General features: G+C 37.4%; 1 protein-coding gene across 3 annotated transcripts in view; it reads right to left on the bottom strand.

Moving 5' to 3' along the window:
* The window catches only part of LOC133607435 (uncharacterized), a 75735-nt gene that overhangs the window by 16185 nt on the left and 32961 nt on the right, over nucleotides 1-26589 (bottom strand). For 2 of the 3 annotated variants that reach the window (XM_061962054.1, XM_072913823.1), the window contains 12 exons: nucleotides 26415-26541; nucleotides 23902-24007; nucleotides 20584-20789; nucleotides 19951-20126; nucleotides 19802-19870; nucleotides 19578-19726; nucleotides 14200-14314; nucleotides 13918-14105; nucleotides 13645-13786; nucleotides 9814-9940; nucleotides 9571-9741; nucleotides 1441-3140 (listed from right to left, as the gene is read on the bottom strand). In XM_061962054.1, the coding sequence (XP_061818038.1) occupies nucleotides 3117-3140; nucleotides 9571-9741; nucleotides 9814-9940; nucleotides 13645-13786; nucleotides 13918-14105; nucleotides 14200-14314; nucleotides 19578-19726; nucleotides 19802-19870; nucleotides 19951-20126; nucleotides 20584-20789; nucleotides 23902-24007; nucleotides 26415-26541 (1600 nt within the window). In that variant the 3' untranslated portion in view covers nucleotides 1441-3116. Of the gene's footprint in view, nucleotides 1-1440; nucleotides 3141-9570; nucleotides 9742-9813; nucleotides 9941-13644; nucleotides 13787-13917; nucleotides 14106-14199; nucleotides 14315-19577; nucleotides 19727-19801; nucleotides 19871-19950; nucleotides 20127-20583; nucleotides 20790-23901; nucleotides 24008-26414; nucleotides 26542-26589 lie in introns of those variants that run through there. The other variant, XR_009815414.2, reaches the window with a different exon arrangement.

The raw sequence follows: 26589 nt of genomic DNA, 5'->3' as shown, positions 1-26589 counted from the left end.
GGCTTGCTTGTGGTCGACGTAAATCTACTACGGACATTTGCCAAGCTAAGAGCCACATTTTTTCCCCCACGCTTTAAAAGCTGCGCTTTATACAATGCTGCAGCCTAATTTATGAATTTTTCCTAGGTTCATGAGCTTCACATGCAGCCAATAAATTTAGTTTATTATAACATTGAATTTGCCAAACGGGTCACGGTGGACCCATGAAATTGTTCACATTAAATCAAACACAGAAATTAGCGCCTTTGGTACTCACCCCTCGTCATGGAGAAGAAACAACACAATGCACAAAACGCAGCCCCCAAGCCAAAGAAGATCTACAAAGCCATCGACAAAAGAAAAATCCGCCGCACTGAACGGAAATCCACCACTACCAATTGGTTCAAAATGGCTCCCACACCTGCACATAGCGGCTGCTTTTGCTGTTTCTCTTCAATGGTCGCTGTCACACGACCATCGGTCTACGCATGTGAAAGACTATGTCACTTCCTGGCAACTTACTTAGCAGTTATCTTTGTGGACGTTGTTTTTTGTAATCCTCTTTTCCATAATGTAATATTTAAACATTACATTCAAAACAAACATTATCTACAACTTGTTTGAATTCAGTTGCACCTACGTGCGTCATTCAGTTAGAGTGCAAGTTATTGAAATTGTGGCAATACTTTTTTTATTATCTATCCCTTGTTAATTTTTATATTATTGTTCTTATTTCCTATCATGTTAGCTTTTGTTTTTATAAAAATAATTAATAAAACATTCAAATATCACAGCATGTGATGTCGGAGAAGCTCGGTCGTGAAAAAATGCAAGGAGGGAAGTGACACAGTCTTTGCACAAGCATGAACCCATCATGTCTTCTGGTACCAATCGTGTTGCAATAGTCGCTATGGACAGGTTTGATCGTAGTTTGCCCCTGTTTTCGTAAACAGTCTCGGTTAGCCAAACAGTACACATAACAAACTAGTGTGTTTGCCCGCGTATCATTCTGCCGAGTGCCTAAACAAAGAATTCCAGGCATTGCTGACTCAGTCTAGCTTTTTAATTGAATTTAATTGAGTACGACTACAAAATAAGCCAACAAGGGGCCAAAGAAAGTTGCGCTTTGATAAAAAAAAGGTGAGAAACACGGTTACATTCAAGAAAGAACTAGTAATGTGGGGTCAGTCTCTGCTCATCACTGCCTTCGCCAATAAAAATCTTCAATAAAAGGTAAAAGTGATGTTAAATATCCACATTATTCATCATTTGTATGTATTTTGCTTTGCTTTCTCTGTGTAAAATTATAATTATTCTCTATAAAATGTGTTTTGTGTTCATACTTCTACGTGTCTGTAATGTAATATTATACGGGAACAATTTATTTGGTTTTTGTACAGTTTCTTCGGCCATTTTTTGAAGGTATTACAAAGTAAAACCGAAGTTCCACTGTATTTATTAAAAAAATAATAATCAAAGAACATATGTAAACACTATGAAGTTAAAATGTATATTCCTGTAGAAACTTCCGCAGTTAAATAGGTCCAACATTTCTCAGCTCAACTTTCGACACAACTGGCAACATTTGCCTTGCTGGTGGAGAGACTGCCTATGATAGTACAACTGCTATTCTATTGGCATGCTTTTACTTTGAAGGCCTGCTTTCACCAGCTACAGGATGTGTTACACTGAAGTAGGCCCGAGTGGAACGGAAGGGTGGGGGATGCCTCTGTTGCCCTAGTTTTGCAGCACCAGAGAGGCTTTTTTTCATAAAACTTGGGGAATTTATGGGAAACAAAGAGCAAAATACAGTAGTTTCTCTGGGAAAAAGTGAGGGTTGGACTTCTTATGTTAATTTTGTAGAAGTGCTCTATTCTTTTGCAAATCAACATTTGATAGCTGTTGAATAAATGAATTCTGGTTTAGAAAAATATATGATTTGATTGAAAATTGTGAGCGGTAGAAAGGAAAAAAAAGACAGTTGAAGAACGTGTAATGTGTCAATATGCTTTTATCTTACTTTGTGACATATCCAGTCATTGCAGCTGGTGTCAGGCGTGGATACTGTATGTATTGTGGATAAGAGAAGCATACTAATGAGTGAAGTTCTCACAGTGTTTAACAAAAATAGAAAAATGGTGATTTACCCCCCTGTACTCCATCTATGCACACCACTTTTTGATTTCATATAGTCGCTCACCATGTACAGTTATTTATTCTCATGTCATCTAAAAACCAAGCAACACAAAGAGGTATAAAACTGGGATTCAGTTCCCGTTCCAAAAAAATGAAATAGAAAAATCAACACCACGTTTGATTCTGCAAGTGTCGTAGAAACCACACCATTTAACACACTTGATTCCCACCTAAAAATGCGGCCATATTAGTCCTCTACTAAACCCGTAATTTAGAGAAATTGCTATTTATTTATTTTTCTAAATAAAACATAGTCATGTAATTTTACACTCTAATTACATCTCCTCTAAATACAGTTCACAAGGCCAATGTGGTGTACTTCTAGGCTGGTACAACGTTTTGAATGATGTGAAAAGAATAAATAAGATCGGAATAGCACCTCAGAGTTTACAGACATGAGGAACACATGTCAAAATTTCCCTGAAAACCAGGTATCAATACAGTATTGTTAATATGAAGCAAATGTGACAATCAGCTACTTCTCCTGTGTGAAGCGGTTTCCCCTGCTGGTATAATAGAATCACAGCATATTCATGGACATGTAGAATAACTAGATTGGTGTAAAAAACCAGAATTTGCATAAAAGTACCTGAATTGATACAGAAAATTGGCTACTTGACGCTTTTAAATCACAGCAGTATCTGTCGAACGTATACAGTAAATAACCTGATTTTCAGTGGTAGCAGTGCTCTTTTTTTCATCCTAAATGCTTTCCATTAGAATTACCATTCTAGTCATTCTATTTAAAATGCACACGTCCAATCAGCAGCTGGTATGGGGAAGACAGTGAGCTGTATTTGGATTGGCTGAGGATATCCATACCTTATTGAGTGATGTAAACAACAGAGTAAACGTTGACTGCAGGAACCAGATTGCCTTGGAGGCAACATTTGTGCTGCCATTAGTTTTGGTTATGGCTGAAAGACCTCATGAAGATGTCCTCATTTTGAAGAGGGTGAGGGAGCCTGAAGGGAAAGATGGAAAAAAAACTTAGTTGATGACCAATGTTCCCTCTAATTGTTCATGTGTCTGAGCAAACACAAAAACTCCCTGAGCATTCAGCGGCGCACATGTGAGCAACATCACACGTGGCAATACCAGCAGCACACCTGTCTCAAACCAATCTTTTATAATAACACTCAAATGAGAGGAGTCATTTTCATGAGATTATTTTGTAATGTTAGTGATTTGGCCCACTTGTAATGAAAATAAAAGAAATCTTGTTTTTCATAAGCTATGGATTAGTATTGTACAATATGTCTGGGTGGGGGTCCTGCTTTGGGAATCATTTGTACCCCTTTCTGAGATCACATTTAGTTCCCCTTAAACATCCTCATGTTGCACAATGAAATGTAAGAATAGGATGAAGTGTGCATTCCTGTAACTTTCTGTAGTAACAGCATTCCATGATTAATATAAATACATTAACATTAATAATAAATGACAGTAGAATAAGCACACGTATGACTGAGAAGTCATAGTGTAACTTTGTGTGGTGTTTTGAGTTATCCGACTTTTTGTGTGGCCATAAACGCACCAGTGGCTTAGTGCTATGCGTGTTGGTGACAGATGACAAGTTGGTTTTGGCCTGGTTTGTACGGCAGAAAATGACTACTTTTTCGAGATAGAAGTTTTTTACTCATGTTTTTGGTGTGGTTATGGCCGAATATAAACAGTTTTGCTGAATAAAGTGATCGATATAATTCCTGTCCTCGAAGCATCTCGATAGACGTTACAATAATTGAACGGTGTTCAATTGAACGGTGTTGACGAACACCGTTAGGGCCGCTTGTTGTCACTGTCACTCAGAGTTGCATTGCAAAATTACACAGAATAAATGTGTTTATTTTGTTTAGAATTCAGATGGGATTTGATTTGGTGCGCGGCATATATTTGCTGTGCACAGAGGACGCTTGAGCAGTGCGCAATTGCGCAGGCGCGCACCTTAGAGGGAACGTTGTTGATGACCTCAACTGCTAATATTGTATACATATTGACTAGGAGTGTAAAGATTCATAAATACATTGATAGATCGATTTATATTCCTAAGTTTCAAGTATATCGATCTGTGCTCGGCAAGATTGCCTTCCAAGAGATAGGTATCAATCCAAGATTGTTTTTATAAGAGAATCGATCGATTTTTAGGCAAACATTGGATTTAAGAACGGCATGAAGTTGAGCACTTGTAAAAATAAAGATTTTAAACTCTAATTCTATATTTTCCCGTCTGTGGCGTCATCAAAAAAAAAATGATTGAAGAGATCTACGGTGGTCAAGAAAGGTCATAACAAACGCCACAAGACAATAGTGTAATATTTGTGACGTCTGCATGTGCGCCTTTGAGAGATGGTACTATTGTGTGTGACGTGTGCGAGTGCGGCAGGCTAGTGAACGGACTCCCGCGAGATTTTGGGTGTCTGCGAGTTGTGGCGAACAGCAGTATATACTGTACGTATGTTTTGACTCCCCGAGTTTGTTACCGCTTGTTAAGAAAGTGTGTGAGAGTGTATCTCCAAATGCCTCTCCTTCTCCACTGCCAGGCGTTTTAATATCATAACTTTCAGCTGCAGCGCGATTGCAAAAGCCACAACAAATACAAATGACATAACACAAGGATAAAGCCGCAACACAACTTTAAACCACAGAAGATGCGGCTGACAAAATGGAAGTGACAACGCTGCAAGTTACCGCAATGCACCGACTCTTGGAACAAAAGGAGAAGTATGTTTGTGAGAAACAAATAATAGAAGAGATAGATCAAGTAGGCTATGGAAATTAGGAAGCGAGGGACCAACCCCATCAACAGGGATAAGCTTCCACTTCCTCCCACCTAGGACGCGGTCCTTCATCGGCGACACGAGGGTGGAGAATAGATACTGTATGGCCAGGTCGGGGAATTTTATTTAGGAGGTAATTCTACTGTTAAATCAATCAATCGATCAAAAAGTTTACTTATAAACCCCTTGATCACAAATGTCTCAAATGGCTGCACAACACACAACGACATCCTCGGCTCAGATGTTAAAATGTTGGTTAGTGTACTTTTATTGAAAATTGCTTGAATGTTTAAAATGTAAGCAGAAAAGGTTTACTCTTGCTAATTCAACCTAAAATGTTGGTTGCACTTTATTCAAATGAGATATGAATAAAGTTGGCTATTAATTGTTAATAATTTATCTATACATAATTTCCCTTACAGGAAATAACAGGAATTTAGGAAACTTATTGCATGCAGTTTCCAGTATCCACTATTCATTTCACAGTCACAGTACTTGATTTGTTTTGCAAAAAAGTTACTGAATCGATTTCAACTCACTGAATTGTTTCATATCGTATCTAAAAAAATAATATTATCCTTGAATCGTATTGGCAACCACAAATATAGAATAGAATCGTTGTTAGAACAAATCATTACACCACTAGTATTTACAGTATAAATGGGAATATTGCACTTTGTATATTTCTATTACCGTACCGTATTTTCCAGACTATAAGTCGCTATTTTTTTTCCCCCACTTTGAATCCTGCGGCTTATTAAACAATTTGGCTATTTTATGGATGTTTTCGCTAACACCCATAATGTTTTGTATTCTACAACTAGTTTTCATAAACCACCGACAGAGAAATTGAAATTGCCTTACCTAGAGGCAGTTTGGCTGAGTCTGCTCTGACTGCTGCTTAAGTGCTTGTTTGCTTGTCAAGTTTTTGAGTCGGTGTTTCATCTTCCACTGGACGTGACGTCACGAACAACAAAGGTATATGGCACCGTTTGATTTTACGTGAATTGATACCAAGCAGTACCGACGACATTTGGTCGGTGCCTATAAAGGTACCGAATTCTTTACCCATCCCTATTTACTCATTTAAATCATTTGGTTATTCCCCAAGAGTCCTCCTGTCTCCAGAAACCTGAATGTCTAAACATTAACAAAAACAGCAAACAGATTTTGGAAAAATAAAAATATATTTCTTTTTTTTTTTCATTTATTTATTTATTTTAGGCAATGACATAAAAAAGTAAAAAGTTGACAACACAATAATATAAATTAATATAGTGCAAAAGGTAATGTATAGTATGTAATGCATGATTGTCCAGTTTTGCCTGAAAGGGAGTGGGAAGAAGATAACTTATTTTATCCCACCCCCAACTCCCACCTCCCAACCATATCGATTTAATGACTCAAGTATCAACACTGCCGATATATGGATCAATTCGCTCTCCCCTTATGTGTACGCCTGCCCGCTACAACGCATCAACACAACATTATATTATCTTCTCTCGAGACTCTACCTTTGATTTTTTTGTTAATAGCTGCTTCCATTCCATTCTTATGTTTCTATCTAGTCTTCATAAAGTTTCCTGAGCATCAATCAATCAATCAATCAATCAATCAATCAATCATTCGATCAATCAAAGTTGACATATTTAGCCCTTAATCACAAATGTCTCAAAGGGCTGCACAGGCCACAGCGTCATCCTTGACATGTACTTCTTGTATTGTTTTAAGCTATCTTAGCAGCTAGTTTATCGATTAGAATGCTTTCTTGTCTATTGCTGCTTGTTCTTACTCTGTGCATAACATGTTTAGCCTCGTCCTCCAGTGATAATGTTACGTGTGAGAAATGTTGTTTATTTGCCGAAATTAAAGTGCTGATAATTAATCTGGGGGAGCAGCTATGCACTGTGCACACACAGTTAGCTGCACTGCCTGCCATGGGACGGAAAATAAAGAAGATATTAGCCTGGGACCAGTGGCTTTTGTGATTGGCATTGAAAGGCATTACCGTATTTTTCGGAGTATAAGTCGCACCGGAGTATAAGTCGCACCTGCCGAAAATGCATAATAAATAAGGAAAAAAACATATATAAATTGCACTGGAGCCCGGCCAAACTATGAAAAAAACTGCGACTTATAGTCCGAAAAATATGATAATCGCACAGAAATCGCCTGATACGGATCGGTGGCCGATTGATCAGAGCATCTCTAATACAAAAAAAGGGGAACTGCACTTTTTTGTAATTTTGCCCAACATTCACAGTCATTATGAAAGGCATGACGAGGGGTGGATTTTCTTTAATGCATTCTAAATATTAAATACACGTAAATAAAAGTCCGCTTACAGCGGAAACCAATGGGAGGTCCTCTATTCCGCCCACAAAACCCAATAAATAACCATTAAAAAGTGCCAACAATACTCCTTTTACATTTCATGACTTAAATATTAACCAAGTATTAGTGATATTGTTATTAGAAGCGCTAATGCAGAACAACTATTTATTGCGGCGACATGATCACTACTGTGTGTCCCTAAGTTTACATTGAGTGGTCTGCTGTGTCCTCACTTCTCTGCTCCTTGGAAGTTAACTGTAGATCATAAATCCTGCATCTCACCTGGAAAGTAGATGGCTGAGGATGTAATTCAACAAGATGGTACAATTTGACAGCCATTAAGGACCCGGAACTGGCGAGAACGACACGGAAAGACGCTTGGTTCAACCTCCCCACCCTGTTTTTTTCGCGAGGATTATGGTTATTTTAAATCTAAACAAGTATGTATGAATATCAGTCGGCATCCCAATGATAGCAGACCTTATACAGCAAGTGATGTTTTATTATCTTTGTTGGCTCTCATGAAGTCTCCAGTGAGTGATAACAGTGACAAAGAAAAAAATAAGCAAACGTGATGCGTTTTTAAAATTAATGCACTGCGAATGTTAAAAATGATCATAATACGTTAATATTCAATGTTATTATAAATGTGCCCGTTACTACATTACAATATTACATATATATGGTAGATACATCATGTATATAAAACCCTAATGGAGGCCTTTGGAAGTTTTTATGGCTTTATAGGCAGAATTGAGCGGCTTCCACAGGCTCCATTTTAACCATACTTTCGATCGCATTTATTTAATTTTTAGAATGCAAAAAAAATAAACAACATCCATCGTCATATCTTTTATAATAATTGTGAACGATAGGCAAAATTCCAAAAAAAGTGCAGTTCCCCTTTAAGTCACAATGGTTGAATATGTTTTCATTCATTCAAAACAACAAATGCTCTATTTTCACATTTAATAAACAAAATATGACAACAGTGTTAGAGAGAATATCATAATATGTATAGAGGTGATTTGATGACACCATTTTTATGGTTATTACTACAAAATTAGATTAGAAGGAGGGGTAGGGGTGGGGTAATAATCTGCCCTCATCATTTAATTTGCAAAATTGGCCATGGCGGATGTGAGCAAAAAACATAAAAAGCAAAGAGGGGTCCCACTACTTGCTAATTATTACTATCCCTTGAGCCAGTCTTCTTCTCTGACAGACTAAGTGATTTACCTATAAAAAGCGGAAAAGTTGCGCACAATGTTTTCCACACAATGTATGTGATCTATAAAAGCACAACCACAAATTGGAATGAATGGTTTTGGATTTCTGGTGTACTGAGATTTTTAGTCAAAACGCCACATACCGTTTTATAGATGAGGAGTTACGATGCCATCTACAGTACAGATTTGTACCGACAAACTACCTCCGCAGACAGCCCCAATTATAATGTGTTAAGGCATAACAGGTAGCGCCAAATTTATTTTGTAATAAATGAATGTATGCGAAACACTGCAATAAGAATGTATGGTGTTACTGTACTTAAATTATTAATATTTACATTTGTAAAAAATAGTAATGTAAAAACATGATAGATAAAGAATAAACTGCATAAAGAATCTACTGCAGCATGTATTAAGTGTGCAGCATGATTGATAACTTTACTGCTAGCAAGGCTGCACTGAAAATTAAAAAAATACACATGACAATCACCCGCCATAACAGTAGGCACAAGACAACAATCTAAAGAAAAGAACGCTCCAATGGTGTACTAATATTTAGGATCTCTTATGTAGTTAAATAGGAAAACCAAAATAGGACATTGCAAACTTCGATCACAATGCCACACATGATTTTAGATGTTATGAGACTCAAGAGGGCAGATCTTTTGATACTGATATCTTAGATGTCTGGTCAAAAAGCTGTATATATACTGTGTCTGTCCTACAAGGAAGCACAATAATTCAAACATTGTAGAAACTATATGTGGGATCTCAGTTTCATTCAGTTGTCTCTATTAGCCAGGATGAATGCAGAATGCCTGAATGTATGAAAAATTACATGTTTTTATCAAATCAGCAATATTAAATAAAGGTTTGTGAGATGAGAAGTAAAATATAGTACATATTTTAGCTACATTACAGGAGCACAATATCTGACAAGTAATATGCAGCACAGTTTGACTTCAATGCAAAACTGGCCCTCATTATTTTTTTTAGTATTATTGATTTACCAAATTCATTTTATATTTTACCATTATTGCAAAAAAGATACTGACCAGTGTGAAGCTGTCGTAGGTTTTCATCAAGTCTTCCATTCGATATTGTTCCAACACCACCACTCCAGCCAGCGAAGGGTTCTTAGCTCGGGCGCAGTCCTCACAGTGCACCACGTAGCTCTTCTTACTGCAGTTTTCACTGGTCACGAACAGCACGTCAAATGTCTCCACCTGTACAAACGTAGATGACACACACAACTACACAACAAACGCTGCATACAGACAACTAGTTGGGAGACTCACGTCGCACTCATTGCAGTAATAAGCAGGCTCGTCTTTAACACGACTCTGGTATGAGATCCTCTTCCCAGCAGCCATCAGCTGTTCTTTTAGGATCTGGATGTGCTTGATGGACTGCATGAGGCAGTGTCTGGCAGAAGAGAAGCACAAACTTTAATCAAATCAAAAATATTATCAACATTTTCCACTAAGTTGTGTGATTGTTGTTGTGTTATTGACATAAAGAGTATGACCTCAAACATAAGAACCTAAGTTAACACATGTAGGAAATATATCATTTTGTGTTCTTCCTTTAAGGAGATTATGTGGCTCTTTATAACAGGAAGCTTTAGAAACTATCATTGCAGTTAATACAGGGTCTCTGCAGGTTTCAACAAGTCAAATTTAAGACTTTTTTTAGGACCATAAAGAAAACAATTAAGACCCATTTCACATCGGTATGTGAGAGACATTATTGATCTAGAAAAAACTTTCTCCGAGCACCAAGGCGAGAAAGCAGTTCACCAGTTGATGTCAATATAGCCAAAAAAGTTAGCTCTCTGTGACCACGGTGCCGCTATACATAGTCTGTCTGCGTCAGCGCTTATAATAACAATATAACTAATAGCTAGTTAATATTCAAGTCACAAAATGTAAATGGAGTATTGTTGGCAGGCTATTTAGAGGGCTATATGGGCGGAATAGAGGACCTCCCAAAAACATACATTTGAATTATTGTCTTACATAATGATTGTGAACGATAGGTAAAATTACCCAAAAAGTGCCGTTCCCCTTTATTAACCAGTGGTTAGGCTTGGGTCGATAATAATTCAATTAATTGAATGATAAATGAAAATAAACTCAATTTGCTGCCATTGATAAATTGCCATGTTTGTTTATCTTTTTTGTCTCTTAAATTTCAAACAGGGTACAAGAGGTTTCACTCTTTGCATTGCTTTCAGTACCTGAGCGCGTTCGTTCAATAACAAAATCAAATGCAGGGATGTGAGCACCGTTTGAGGAAAAAAAAGAGGAACATTTCTATTTTTTGCAAACCCCAAAATAATAATTTAAAAATCAAGACTACATTTCCTGCAAATGAGTGTGCATTTCTACACTAGATTTTACCTTTATTTTTTTTCTCATCTACCAACCTCTTGTGGCTGCCTTTTTGAAACTTACATTTCTAGAGGTGGGAATCTTTGGGCACCTTATGATTCGATTACGATTCGATTAAAAATCGATTATTGATGCACCTTTAATTTATGTATATTGATGCAGTTCTACATTTTCTTTCGTTTCACTAAATAAGCGTTTCTTACTTGCAACTTTTCAAAACAGGCATTTGTAATAAGAAACAGTCACATTAATTCCCATTATATTTATTAAATTAATGGAAATGTGTGTAGAACTGGAACATAAGAGCCCTAAAATAAAGGAGCTGGTCGGATCTCTCAGTGAGGTGGTTCGCTGCAGTCAGCCAAATTTTAGAACTGTCTGCATTACTTTACTTACAATAAATAAATATATTATCAAAATTTATGTTTACTAATCGATTTTATAATGGTCCATGTCCGAATTGTGATGCATCTAAAAATCGATTATTTCCCCCACTTCTATACATGTCCCATGTAATGTACTAAATAATTTTTAGTTGTATTTTAGTAGATAATTTATTAACATCACTATTATTAAAAATGTAGAGTAAAATTAAAACATTCCCTAACATGCATGCAAAAACGTTTGTCATTTGGCAACTCTATTTGCCTATGAATCTTCTCATTCATTCAGATCATTGTCATCTCAGGGCATTCAATCGATTGGTCAGATCGGTCAAATCTAGTCTAGACTAGACTAAATCTGACCAATCTAAGTCTATGAGCATGAACTGATGAAGCCTACTCGGATGGGCGGCGAAACGTCTTCTAAGACAAACCAATGCAATCGATTGAGATGAGTTGGGTAATATACTTCAGGTAATGTGACCTCTGTTTAGTCTCATCACGTCAAAAATATACCTTCTTGCTGGCCAGTGTTGCCAACTTGGTGACTATGTCACTAAATCTGATGACTTTCCAATCCTCTTGGTGACTTTTTTTTGTAAACAGCTACTAGCGACAAATCTAACGACTTTTACCGGTGTTAATGGAGACTATTTTGCGTCTTGAAGACTTTGATGTGAAAGCACGCAGCAGTTCCTCAGCGAGCAGTTGACGGGTGCTGCCGGTCAGCTGGTGCTGCTGCAGCGTGAGCAGAGCATAGAGCCTTACAGGGTGGGAATCATTAGCCGTTTGGACTTTTATAGTGCGTTTAATTTGTACTGGGAAGTCGGATTTTTCAAGTTACTAGCCAGACGTTTCGACAGGAATTTTAAATAGGGATGTCCGATAATATCGGTATCGGTTTCAAGATTATCGGTATCGGTTTCCAAAAGTAAAATTTGTGACTTTCTAAAACGCCGCTGTGTACACGGACGCAGGAAGATGTACAGAGCGCCAATTAATCCTTGAAGGCGCTACCTTTGCGTACTGGCCCAGTCACATACTATCTACGGCTTGAAACACACACTCGCGAATGCAAGCATACTTGATCAACAGCCATACAGGTCACACTGAGGGTGGCCGTATAAACAACGTTAAGACTGTTACAAATATGCACCACACTGTGAACCCACACCAAACAAGAATGACAAAAACATTTCGGAAGAACATACGCACCGTAGGACAACATAAACACAACAGCCCAGAAACCCTTGCAGATGCTTGTTTTCATTCAGAAAAATCTACCTCTCACACGTGATGACAAGGAGAAAAAGAATTAGCCCACTCTTTGAGATTCATCTGTTGCACAAATAGACTAATGTTTGTGTCCATGCACTTAAAAGGATGGCTGTGTTATCTACTAGTCTAGACTGAAACAGTTTTTTTATTTTTGTGCCTTTCTTTTTTTTATTTGTTACTCATACGAATAAGTTAAAAACAGAGCAGATTGAGCCCGGTTTATAGTATACTCTGGACTGAAGCTGTGTGCCTTCATTATTTTTGTAGCTGTTGTTTTGAGGCATGTTTAAAAAAAAAAAAAAATGCACTTTGTGAAACTCAAAGTGTAGTACTTCCCATAGTTGTAGTGGGTATCAGGATTATTTCAGGGAGAGCATGTCCCACATTCCAAGCTGCTGTTTTGAGGCATGGAAAAAAAATAATGCACTTTGTGACTTAAATAATAAATATGGCAGTGCCATGTTGGCACTTTTTTCCATAACTTGAGTTGATTTATTTTGGAAAACCTTGTTACATTGTTTAATGCATCCAGCGGGGTATCACAACCAAATTAGGCATAATAATTGTTAATTGTTAGATGCTAGATGATGCTAACTATGATAACTAGCAACCTTGTTTCGGCGTCCCAATCGTCCCTGTCCCTACTCTTGTTGATCATTTGGTTGGAAGCCCAAGTACTCCCACACAGGGACATTTGACTTTACCATCACATTTTTTTCCTCCTAGTTTTTTACATTGCAAGTGGCGACAAGCGAGGTTCTCTGTCCGTGCATCATGTGGGTGTTAGCTAGCGGCCCCGTCTCCGCCCACCGAGGCAAAGATTGACAAGAAGGTTGACTGCCAAGAGGGTTCACTCTGTTCATTTAATTATTCTATTGAAAACACGCGCACAGGTGCTAAAGCGATACACAGAGTGAACCCCTCATGTACCCTGTTTGAAAGTGACAGACGAAGAACACAAACACGAACAGACATAGCAATTTATGGATGGCGGCAAGGTTATCGAGTTAATTTTCATTTACCATTCCAATAATTGAGTTATTGACAAAATTAAAAAACAAGATAAACATCTTACTTTATCATCTTGTAGGTGTCGTGGTCGGTGACTTTGATGGTGCGAGCCACATTCCAGGAAACGTGGATCATGGGAACAATTGACTTAACCTTCTTCAGCTCGTTCCACTCAAATCGCTGCAGTGCTAGTTGATACTGGTATGCTAACAAACACAAATAGCGGTGAAACTCAGTGCAGGGAAACTGAATATTTCATTTGTAATTTAAGACAAAGAGATGATTATCAAGCAGCTTAATGTTTTGCTTTTTACATTGAGTGGTCCTAAAGACTCACAGTTCAGAGGTCCCACATTCCATGCAATGTTGTTGCACCAGCCCACTGCTTGGACCCAATGCACGGTACCTGCATTGATCCACACTAAATCGCCTGGTCTTTGAATGAAACGATACACAGGGATGTTGGAACTGTAGAGGTCTTCCAGAACAGGCCACCAGGACCCTGTCAAGTAATCTACTCCATGCCTGAGGAAACAGAATTTATAAAATAAAATAAAAAAAACACAGGTTTTGAGCTATCTGTCATCCAAGCTGTCCAAGTGCAAGATCTCTCACTCACTTTTCACAGAATGTGTTGATTGACTCCCAGTAATGTTCATGGACAGCAAACCACTCACAGTCACCTGGTCCAATATTGATGTTGACAGAGCAGAAGTTGTTGTTCTCCTGGTGACCTGGTGACAAAGAATGTAATTCAAACAGTAAAGAAATGCACTTTTCACGGCACATGAAATGACAGTATGTGAATAATAATGGATGCTCTTGCCAAGCCAAAATGTAGAAGTTGTATTGAATGCCACCACGGTGAATACAAAACAAATGTGCATTTGTTAGACAACAAAGATAAGGATGTCATCTTAAAAAAAGTCTGGTCAATCGCTGTATGTGCTAACACTAGCAAAACCTGTCTACTACACAATTTGTCAGTGTCAACACCTCATTATGTAGAGAAATGTGTAGTTTGGACACTGAAGTCCTAACATTTATACAGTGGCACATAGGTTTTCCTTAGTAATGGGTTCCAAAAGGTAAGATGAAAACCAAAGCAAGATTTTCAATAAGAAATAATGTAAATCCAATGTATCCACTCCAGGCACTCAAAAATATATTGCATTAAACATGTTCATACTTGGACTAATCATGCCATTTACCCGTACAAGCTAATTTACGCTATCCGCTATACAGTCAGTGATCAAGTCAATGCATACAAAAATGAGTGAAGAGACTCTGACTGGTGTGCTTACTGGCAATTTTTACGCCAAAATACAGTCTGAAAGAACTTTAGAAACGGTTACCGGTACAATGTTTTGTGCAAATAAATGACATGCATTCAAGAAAAACGTTCCTGGATGACAGAAAAATTGCATTTGTGTACAAATATTGGGTCTTTTCTTAAACAAATTTTAAATATGCAAGCAAGTGATCATCTGTGATTAATCATGATCAATCCAAATTCCAAAATGTGAATAATATAATTAAACAAAAAACCTTTGACAGGCCTAAAAACATAAATACAAAACATTTCATAGAGAATAGTTATAGTTTTACATGTCGAAAACATTTCATAGAGAATAGTTATAGTTTTACATGTCGAAAACAATGCTAAATATATCTCACGGCATTCAATCGATTGCAACTGGACTATTGCCTCTCATTCGAGTAGGCCTCATTAGTTCATGCTCATAGACTTAGTCAGATTTAGTCTTAGACTTATATTGGTCCGATCTAGTCTTAGACTTCAATTGATCAGATCTAGTCTAGCGGCTGGTGTAAATACCTCAGTAGGCTTCATCAGTTCATGCTCTTTTGTTGTTGTTGTTGTTGTTTTTCTGTGCAGCTACTCAGGCAAATCATATTGTTGACTTAGATGCCCATATTGGCTGTACAGATTTACTTTACAAAAGAGAAGTGTGGGATACTTTTCTTGTTGCTTTATTTGTATTTGACTCTATTGAATAGATTTATATTATTATTTGGTGCAGCCGGGCCGGAGCAGGAGGGGATATAAAGAGAAAAAAAGGAAGACAGAGGGGGAAATTGCGGGGAAAAGAGGGGGATAAGACGGAGAGACAACAACAACAAACACAACAATAACAACCACAACAACAACCGAACAGCATCAGCAAATACAATATGTACAAATATGATAGTAAAAGTGATAGCAGAGAAGCAGTTAGTGAAGTAAATATTAATAACACAGAAATGACAATGAACATTATCGCACTACGAATTGAGCAATACAAATACCAATAGCAATAGCACTATTGATAATGGATAATAACAATAATTACCTCTATTGTCAACAACACAATTGTTTCAAATGCAACAATACATATACTGTATGTAATGATAACTCGAAATACAAAAGAAAGCAGATAAATGGAGGGGAAGTTCAGTTCATGCTTATAGACTTACATTGGCCAGATCTGGTCTAACCCAAAAACCTAAATATTTATACTCCAAAACCAGGAAGGTGTGCCTGGGCAAGGATGGTTTCGCCCTATCGTAGTGAGGAAAACAACTGCTTTGTTGCAAACAAGCAATAGTACTGTCAAAGCCAATGACAGTCCATCCATCCATCCGTGTTCTACCGCTTGTCCCTTTCGGGGTCGCGGGGGTGCTGGAGCTTATCCCAGCTGCATTTGGGCGGTATGCGGTGTACACCCTGAACAAGTCGCCACCTCATTGCAGGGCCAACACAGATAGACAGCCAATCAACCTATCCCCAGGTGCATGTCTTTGGAGGTGGGAGGAAGCCGGAGTACCTGGAGGGAACCCACGCAGTCACGGGGAGAACATGCAAACTCCACACAGACAGTCATTGAAATGTAATTTCTCCTCGTGAGCATTGAGGTATTGTGTGGTAGATCGATGGCTGTAGATCAACTACTACCAGTCCAAATTCGTTGGAATCACCCATGTCAGCATTCCATTCAGTTGTAAACAAATGCCAAACATTGCATTCTGGTCACCCTTTGTGACCAGATTTTTTCTAACTCCTGTTATTTGTTGGTGGTTAAATTGTAGCGTATTTTAGGAATGGTTGAAAGAACAGTGTTGTATGTGAGACCAGGTGGTTGGAAGGACAACACTGTCCTTTCAACCATTCCTAAAAGACTCCGCAATTTATAAATGACACTTTAACGACTGTCATTGGCTTTGACAGTAGGATTGCTTGTTTGCATCAAAGCATTTGTTTTTCTCACTACGATAGGGCAAAACCATCCTTACCAAGACACACCCTCCTGGTTTTGGAGTATAAATATTTGATCTTAACCAAACAGTACAATTGCGTACTCCAGGGATTAATACTGGGACCAAAATGATTCTATCTCTACATAAACGACGTTTGTAAAAATACAAAATATTTCAAAATTTAATTGTTTGCAGATGACACAACTGTGTTTTGTTCAGCAGAGAACATACAGCAGCTAATACAGATATTAACTGAAAAAATAAATAAAATAAAAAGATGGTTTGACAAAGAGTATCCTTGAACCTCAGTGAAACAAAAATAATGCTATTCGGTAACAGTAGAAGAGAAAGTCAAACACAAATAGACGGAGTAGACATTGAAAAAGTTAATTGAAATACAATTTTTCAATGTAATAAAGGGTGAGAAAATTAACTGGAAATCTCATAAAAAATATGCAAAATAAAGGGGCAAGAAATACATCAATAATGAATAAAGCAAAATATGTATGGGACAAAATCAGTCCATATTCTCTATTCCTTGCTAGTGTTACCATATTTGAGTTATTGCGTAACAATATGGGAAAATAACTACAAAAGTACACTTAATTCACCAACAGTGTTACAAAATAGGTCAGTTAGAATAATACATAATGTTGGTTGGATATAGAGAATATTCAAACCTTCTATTTATCAAATCAAAAATACTGAAATTCAATGATATAGTGAACTTGCAAACAGCCAAAATTATGCACAAAGCAAACAATAACCTGCTACCCAAGAATGTACAACAATTCTTCTCAACAAACGAGTAGAAATATAACTTCAGCGGAAAATGTAATTTAAAACAATCGTCTGCATATACATTTAAAACCTTTAACATATCAGTATGTGGAATTACATTATGGAATTGCTTAAGGCAGCAAATAAATCAAACAATGTACTAATATGATTGAGTTTAAAACTGTTCAAACTCAACGTGTTAACAAAGTACAAAAAAATATTATTAAAAATGATAAACATTTTAAACTTTTTGAAAAGAGATATCTTATTCATCTCACTATGTTAAATACAACTTACTTAACTATTTATTTATTTTTGTTTTTAGAATTATATCTATTTATGAAGTAAATTGTGTACAAATGGAGAACAGGAAGTGAATACAAGTGTTAGCGATTGCTATGAAATGGAAAAAGGGTCGGATTGAATAAGCTCTGCTTCTTCCTACTCCTTTTTGAACATGTTGAAAAGAGAAACTGGAAATAGTGATGTATCATGTTGTAACTGTATGCATGTTCAAAATAAACTTCAACAATAAACCATATTAGGATTGTACAGTATATCGATACTAATAAAGTACCGCGGTACTAATGAATTAAAAACGACACAATACTGCTTCCGAAAAATATCAGTACATTTTTTTCCCAGAGATGACGACACGCCATCGTCATGTTGTGACATTGCTGGTAAAACGAGCAAAGGCGCATGTTAGGCAACACATGGAGGACTTACAAGCAGAAACAGCATACAGATAGAAAAGGGAGAATGGACACATTCTGATTTAAAAACTAACGATAAAGTTGAAGCTATAAACACTGAAGCAGCGCTCTGCAAGAGGTGCTTAGCTCTTGCGCTTGTTAGCTGTTAGCCAGCTAGTGGCTAACGTCCATCCGCAGTCGGTAGTGTTTTAGCTACTTCTAAATCACGAATCGTCGCCTACATGGCGACAAACAAAACAAAGTAAGCAGCTATTAGCAGTGAATTTTTTAATAGATTAATAATCCATTTCCTACTGCTTGTCCCTCATTATGTTGCCAAAATAATATAATGGGAAATAACACACTATGTTACTGCATGTCAGCATCCAAATTAGGAGCCTTTGTAACCCGTTTGCTTACTTACTAGTAAAAGAGAAGTTTTCTAGTATGTTTACTATCTTGCTTGATGCCAAAAGTATTATTTGATTGCAATAAGAAACATGTTTAATATATTATAAGATTTTCTGTTAAAATAAAGCCAATAATGAATTTTTTTTGTGGTCGTTTGAGAAGGCGACAATGAGCGTGAAGGGGGGAGGAGAAAAGAAAGCCACGCAGACACCAACTTTGTACTTTGCTATGAGTTTTTTTTTTAAAATGTAATAGTGTTTCTCACCTTCTTTATCAACGTGCTGCCACTTGCAACTTTCTTTCGGCTCATGGTGGCTTATTTTGCAGTGGTACGCGTGGGATTCTTTGTTTGGTTACTTGATTTGGCAGAATGATACGCAGGCAAACTGACTAGTTTCTTACGTGCAGCGATTGGCCACTCAATAACTGAGGTGCTATACAGAGACCAACATTTTTGTCGGAAATCGAGTCATACAAAAACCATGTCTTCAGCCCGTGTTGCTTGGGCAACAAGAGAGCATCTATCCTCCTTTTTACAAGTCAGTTTGCAGCCAAAATATTAGGAAAATTGTATTCCCTAAAAATCACTACTTTTACTTGGGTCTGAGTCATATTCATAATGTAGTGCAAAAGCCAGCAACAGATTGACAGCAGCAACTTTGACACAGTAACATTTGAAACAGGATGGACAGAGGTTTTAGAAAAATATTCATTATGCTCAAGTATAAGGAGACGTTACACTAAATACTACAGAATCAGTATTTCCTGGTTCTGACTATTAAAATGCTACAGATCAAATGGCTTACTCAAAGTTTAGCACAGCCCTGATCATAAATAAAATATATATCTCACTGACCTGGTGTCCGGCTGCCTGGCACCTTCATGTAGAGCTGGACAGTGTTCATTCCCAGGATTGTGTGGCCAACATGGCTGAGCATGTTGTTGCTCGACTCCACACGCATGAATGCTGGCAGCTTGAGCAGTTCCTGCAGCTGAGGCTTCCACCTTAAAGAAATATTGTTAATCTTGTGATATAACTGCTAGATGAAGTGATTTAGGAAGCAGATGTTATTAACTCACCGTTTAGAGTCAGAGAGATCGATGTTGGTGCCAAATTTGATGATCTTGCCAACAGCTTTCAGTTCCGAGCTGGAGAGAATGAAGTGTGAGTATCAACAATTTCAAAATGTGACATCTTTGTAAAAGCAGATGGCCTCTTTTGTGCTAACCTGGATGTGTTGTCGGTGGCGGCTTTGCTAGTTAAGAGATCAGAGGTGTGTTTAATTGCAGTTGAGACCAGGTTGCCTTTATTGTGGTCTGACCACACATTTGCTTTTGTGGTGGACGGCGTATCCGAAGACTTGGCCTGATCCTCTTCCTCTTCATTTTCACTCTCTTTCTCCTCCTATAAAGCATCTACATCAGCTTAGCTGGCAGGTTGGATATTGGCAAATAGTCTATTAATCATTACATTCCATTTAACTTCTAAACTCTGAAGTCAGATTATTACTTTCAAATTAGATTTGTTATGGCTACTAAGCAAAGTCGATCCATAATATGCACTCACTGGCCACTTCATCAGTTACGTTGTACTGGGGCGACAATGGATCAGTTTGTGAATGCTTCAGAACCTACAACCACTAAATAACTCTCAATCACTTCAAGTGTATCAGTATCACTCTTCATCAGAATATGCAGGGGTGGCACATAGAGGATATTATTCAAGCAAAAAAATAATCTGCATTGATGTAGTGTATGTCAAATTGAATGTCAACAATGTGAACTTTACTGTACATTATAATCATTAACAAACACACACGTTTTTTTAATTCCATGTGGGTGCCCGGAGTGACAATGTCTACCTGCAGGCTCTCCTGGAAGCTGGATGCTTGGTACTGAGCGTATTTGGCAATGGTGGTGTGTGAGCGGCTGCTCTCACAGGGCCACGTCTGAGTCGAGCCACGGGTATCCCAATTTTCATCAGCAGGCTGCTGCACCTGAGTCCTCACCTCCACGGCATGTTCTGCATTGGCCTCCACCAGAGATTTGGTAGAAAACAGGCCAAGGTCTTACAAAGAGGAGAAAAAACAGACAATTCTTGTAACTTGATCTTTTGAATTTGAGATTTGGACACTTTTAACCTCATGCTGTGCTCTGATCTTTTTCGGGGTAAGACATTTTGGACTTCTTGATTCTTCAGAATCATTATAGAAACAATCTTAAATGGCCAAATTAACAAGAAAACAGATACAAATTAAGGGTGCCCTGCAATGTTCCCTCTAATTGTTCATGTGTCTGAGCAAACACAAAAACTCCCTGAGCATTCAGCGGAGCACATGTGAGCAACATCACACGTGGCAATACCAGCAGCACACCTGTCTCAAACCAATCTTTTATAATAACACTCAAATGACAGGAGTCATTTTCATGAGATTATTTTCTAATATTAGTGATTTGGCCCACTTGTAATGAAAATAAAAGAAATCTTGTTTTTCATAAGCTATGGATTAGAATTGTATAATGTCTGGGTGGGGGTCCTGCTTTGGAAATCATTTGTACCCCTTTCAGAGATCACATTTAGTTCCCCTTAAACATCCTCATGTTGCACAATGAAATGTAAGCATAGGATGAAGTGTGCATTCCTGTAACTTTCTCTAGTAACACCATTCCATGATTAATATAAATACATTAACATTAATAATAAATGACAGTAGAATAAGCACACGTATTACTGAGGAGTCATAGTGTAACTTTGTGTGGTGTTTGAGTTGTCCGACTTTTTGTGTGGCCATAAACGCACCAGTGGCTTTGTGCTATGCGTGTTGGTGACAGATGACAAGTTGGTTTTGGCCTGGTTTGTACGGCAGAAAATGACTACTTTTTCGAGATAGTAGTTTTTTACTCATGTTTTTGGTGTGGTTATGGCCCAATATAAACAGTTTTGCTCAATAAAGTGATCGATATAATTCCTGTCCTCGAAGCATCTCGATAGACGTTACAATAATTGAACGGTGTTGACGAACACCGTTAAGGCCGCTTGTTGTCACTGTCACTCAGAGTTGCATTGCAAAATTACTCCGAATAAATGTGTTTATTTTGTTTAGAATTCAGATGGGATTTGATTTGGAGCGCGGCATGTATTTGCTGTGCGCAGAGGACGCTTGAGCAGTGCGCAATTGCGCAGGCGCGCACCTTAGAGGGAACGTTGGTGCCTTGATACAACTTCTTAATTTCCGATATTGAGCCAATATAAATTTCAATTTAATATAAACTTTTGTAGTGTTGAATGTTAGAAAAGACTAAGTCTAGTAAAATGACTCAGAGAGGTATATAAAGCACTAACCTATTTATTATTAACTATGTACTAATGTACTTTTGCTGTCTTTAAGATTAAGTCGAGTGGTAATTGTTAACACCTAATGGTCACAATAATTCATTAAGTTAAGCTTATGACGCTGGGAGTTTAATGATGGGGACACATTTGTTACTCGATACTTTTTAATTCCAACTGCCTTGGAGACATACTTTATGTGTAAAGAATATACGAACTGTAGTTGTTTGATATTTGTTTATATTGACAAATGCCATGTTTTAGACTGTATTATTGTTCAATTAAGGACACTTATTTCCAATGTCTAGCTTGTGTGCTACTTGTAGGCTGAGATGTTGTGTAGCTGCTAGCTTCTGGTAGGCTTGAGACTATTGTTCATCTTTTGTAAATTACTTCCCTAAAATACAAGAAAAGACCAACTTTGTGTGCTTATATGAGGACATTTAGATGTTAGACTTAGACAAACTTTATTGATCCACAAGAGAAATAGTTCCACTTTTCACATTTTGTTCCACTGTTAACTGGCAGTCCAGCTTTGCACAAGTAAAGATGTGAGCCGTGTTTGAAATTATTTAAGCCTTAATCATGTCCGAAAAATGAAATAGTTGGCCATTTCTATGCAATTAATTAATGTTGTAAATCCAATGTTGATGTGCTTAAACCTATTTCTTGTTTAAAAGCTCTTAACTGTTCTTTGTTCATGCACATAATAAATATTAAAGTGTTTGGATGTATTCATTAAATCAATGTATTTTTGTTTGCCAAAAAATGATTCAAAGTAATATTTTGATACTGACACATCACATCTATGCATACATTACTAAAATACCATTAAGAGATGTACCGCGAGATGTGTCAATAGAAAAATATTATTCTGAATCACTAAGATGTTGTTTGGGGTTGATTTCAGCTTTTTAAAGGGTACTTTGACACGTAAACAGTACAGTAGATACTTTTATTATCATACAGTCGTGGTCAAAAGTTTACATACACTTGTAAAGAACAATGTCATGGCTGTCTTGAGTTTTCAATAATTTCTACAACTCTTATTTTTTTGTGATAGAGTGATTGGAGCACATACTTGTTGGTCACAAAAAACATTCATGAAGTTTGGTTCTTTTATGAATTTATTATGGGTCTACTGAAAATGTGATAAAATCTGCTGTGTCAAAAGTATACATACAGCAATGTTAATATTTGGTTACATGTCTCTTGGCAAGTTTCACTGCAATAAGGCGCTTTTGGTAACCATTCAAAAGATTCTGGCAAGCTTCTGGTTGAATTTTTGACAATTCCTCTTGACAAAATTGATGCAGTTCAGCTAAATTTGTTGGTTCTCTGACATGGACTAGTTTCTTCAGCACTGTCCAAACGTTTAAGTCAGGACTTTGGGAAGGCCATTCTAATACCTTAATTCTAGCCTGATTTAGCCATTCCTTTACCACTTTTGATGTGTGTTTGGGGTCATTGTCCTGTTGGAACACCCAACTGTGCCCAAGACCCAACCTCCGGGCAGATGATTTTAGGTTGTCCTGAAGAATTTGGAGGTAATCGTCCTCCTAGTCAATCAGACTACTCTGAATCAAATCATTGAATAGTCGACTATTCAAATACACTCCTATATCACAGTCTAGGAATGGAATTATTATGTAACCAGAGGATCATATATTAGAACAATACAGTAAAATGGGTAAACTACCCTGTGATCACCTATTATACCCAGAATACACTTATATGGCACCTTTGTCTTTAATTATTGCATGCACTGTCTCTTTCACTAACTGATGCCAGAAAAAAAGACCCATTTGTGGTTCAGCAACCTCAGAATGTATGTATTGTACCAACTCACTGAGGCGGAGCGAGCCAGCAAGACCTCTGATGACAGTCACAGCATTTTTGGGGTTGGTGCAGAACTGCAGCAGAACTGGTGAGAAGGCGTCCCTCTTGCTTTCCAACTGCAAAGAAATACCCAAACGCACACATGAGTTCTTTGATATTGAACAACAGTGCTAACATTATTTTTATCAGCACACCAAGTTCCCTTATAGGCAACAACACTAAGTACTGCAGCACAATCAAGCCAATAAAAGAACTGCAAGATGATAATGACCATAGAAATAAATTGTCTAACTAATACTGTATCGCTCAGTGAAAGCTCGTTTACTAGATTGTATTAGATTGCGCAAGTGTACCTGCTAAAAACAGTGATGTTGATAGGTTTTTAATGTAATGAGTCCCCGGGACCCACAGGTTGTGATTTGACTTTGAATAGATCCCCAATTAAAATGAATTATTACTATTTCTTATACTGTTATTTTTATTCAATTGTACTGTTAAACTCATTTGATGATATTATGGTATCAAATGGTTATAATTAATGTATGTACTCATTTATGTTTAAAATGTATTTGAAATTAATCAAATACCATTCAAAATCGTCTGAGGTAAACATAATGGCACGCGGCATTTAAAGGGGTCCCATTATGCAAAACCAACTTTTGTTACCTGTTGATACCCGTTTTTGTGTATTGGGGATCTGCATAAGTCCCGAAAATTTGATTTCAAACCACGGAGGCATAGCGGAGATACTTCTAAAACAATCTTGCCTTCTTAATCGTTCCTCTAAACAAGCTATTTGGAATTTGCCTCATTCGTGACGTTTTTCCCCATTGGTAACTTCGGCTTATTATCCATATATGGTAAAGTTTTACACGAAGAGTTTTGTGCGAGTCCGCCATTGTAGTCAATGAGTTCCTTCTTTTTCGCTATTCTCTTGTGTTGGGGCAGACAGGCTTGTACATGCACATGCATCCTCTGCTGTTGCCATTTGTAAAACAAAGCAGCTTATACCGGTAGTTTAAATTTATATCTGTCAGTAGACTCCATATAGAAGCGCTAAAAACTACAAACTGACTGACGAGGAGAAGACAAAGTCGAAGTGGAGCCACGTATATAAGACCACTTATAATGCCATGCGTCCTGAAGAGACGGTTGGAAAGCGGCTTGAAGACGGTCTGTAAAACATAATCTATGCAAACTGACAGAAGAACCATCATTACATGTTATGTCAACCAAAATCAAGTGTTTTACATGTAGTAAAAATAATATACGACCTCTTTAAAGTTTTTTTTCCACCACCACTGTATGTTTTTAAAAATGTACTAATAGCACGTACCCTAAACATTAAAACACCATCGAGCTCAACGTAGAGCAGTGGAAACGTGGGTTTACTTTACTATGACGATCATATCTTTAACTTTTGAAAATAAATCTGTGGTGACCAGCTCATTATTTTGGTTGCGGTTAAATTAGCATGTTGCGATACTGTGTAGAGGTGATGGCGTGTGCGCTGAGCAGATGCACAGAGAGTTACTCCAACTAAGTTAGTAGTTAGTAGGGCTGCAACTAACAACTGTTTTTATTCTCAAGTAGTCATCGACTATCTAAAAGATTAGATGACTAATCGTATCATGAAGCATATTTAGCAGCTGTAATTTGGCCATCGGCTTTCAAATTTAGCTTGCTATATGTCATGCATGCTAACTAACAGATGACTACCTCATTAAAAAAATAGTGTAACTGTGCTGCTCATTGGGCTGTTACAATATAATAACTTGATTAAACTTTTGTCCATTTAAAAGCAAAGAAAGGAGAAAAGTGCGGATAAAAACAAAAATATTTTTGTACATAAATAAAAGACAGTCAAAATAGCAGCAACAACAACAACAACATTTATGTGGCATCTATTTAGCTTCCAAAAAATAAAAACATTTTGTGATGATAATGGTATTTAGAAAGATGCTCACAGGTATATAGAAGACAATGTTTCGCTTGCAAACTTTGGCTAAAATTATAAATAAATAAATACATCTATTTTTCACACAACTTTGTTGTTTGTTGTTAGCTAGCCAGCTAACAAGCTAGGTATTTTACAGAGGAGAGTCTGAGATGTCATCCTCCAGAAGTCTGACATGCCTCTGCTTTAAATGCTCCCGCATTACAAGCGTACTGCCGTGAAAATCAAGGTCCACTTTGCAAATTGAGCGTTATTTGTTATACCCGAAGTGTTTTTTCCTTCTTGTTGCTCGGCAGTCGCTGGTCGCCCAAGCACATACATGTTTGTTTATGTCTGCTAAAACACGAGCGAGGACGTCACCGACTATCATTGAAAAATTATTTTGTTGGAAGCACATTTTTGTTAGTGATTTTTGTCGACAATCCCTACTAGTTACTGTGATTTTAAAGACAATGCAATGTCCACGAGAAGCAAAAGAGTGAGTTGACTGCATTCTTTCAGATATTAAACCATCAAGGACGCAGGACGCGTACCTAGCAACATCATTGTAGTTTGTGTGCACTCACATAGATGCTGGGTGTGGGAGGGTTGAGCTTTTCTCGAGGAATCGGAGTCTGACTAGAAATGTCAGGTTTGACAGAGAGGGAAGTAAGCAGGTATGACTCCTTAAATTTTTCCTTGACCTTTGCCCCTCTAGGATCAAAGAAACAAACAGTAATCGTTTACGCTCAAACCAACGAG

The sequence above is a fragment of the Nerophis lumbriciformis genome, linkage group LG09 (assembly GCF_033978685.3).
Source record: "Nerophis lumbriciformis linkage group LG09, RoL_Nlum_v2.1, whole genome shotgun sequence".
Lineage (NCBI taxonomy): Eukaryota > Metazoa > Chordata > Actinopteri > Syngnathiformes > Syngnathidae > Nerophis > Nerophis lumbriciformis.
The sequence above is the reverse complement of the archived record's forward strand: the minus strand, read 5'-3'. Positions and strand labels throughout refer to the sequence as shown.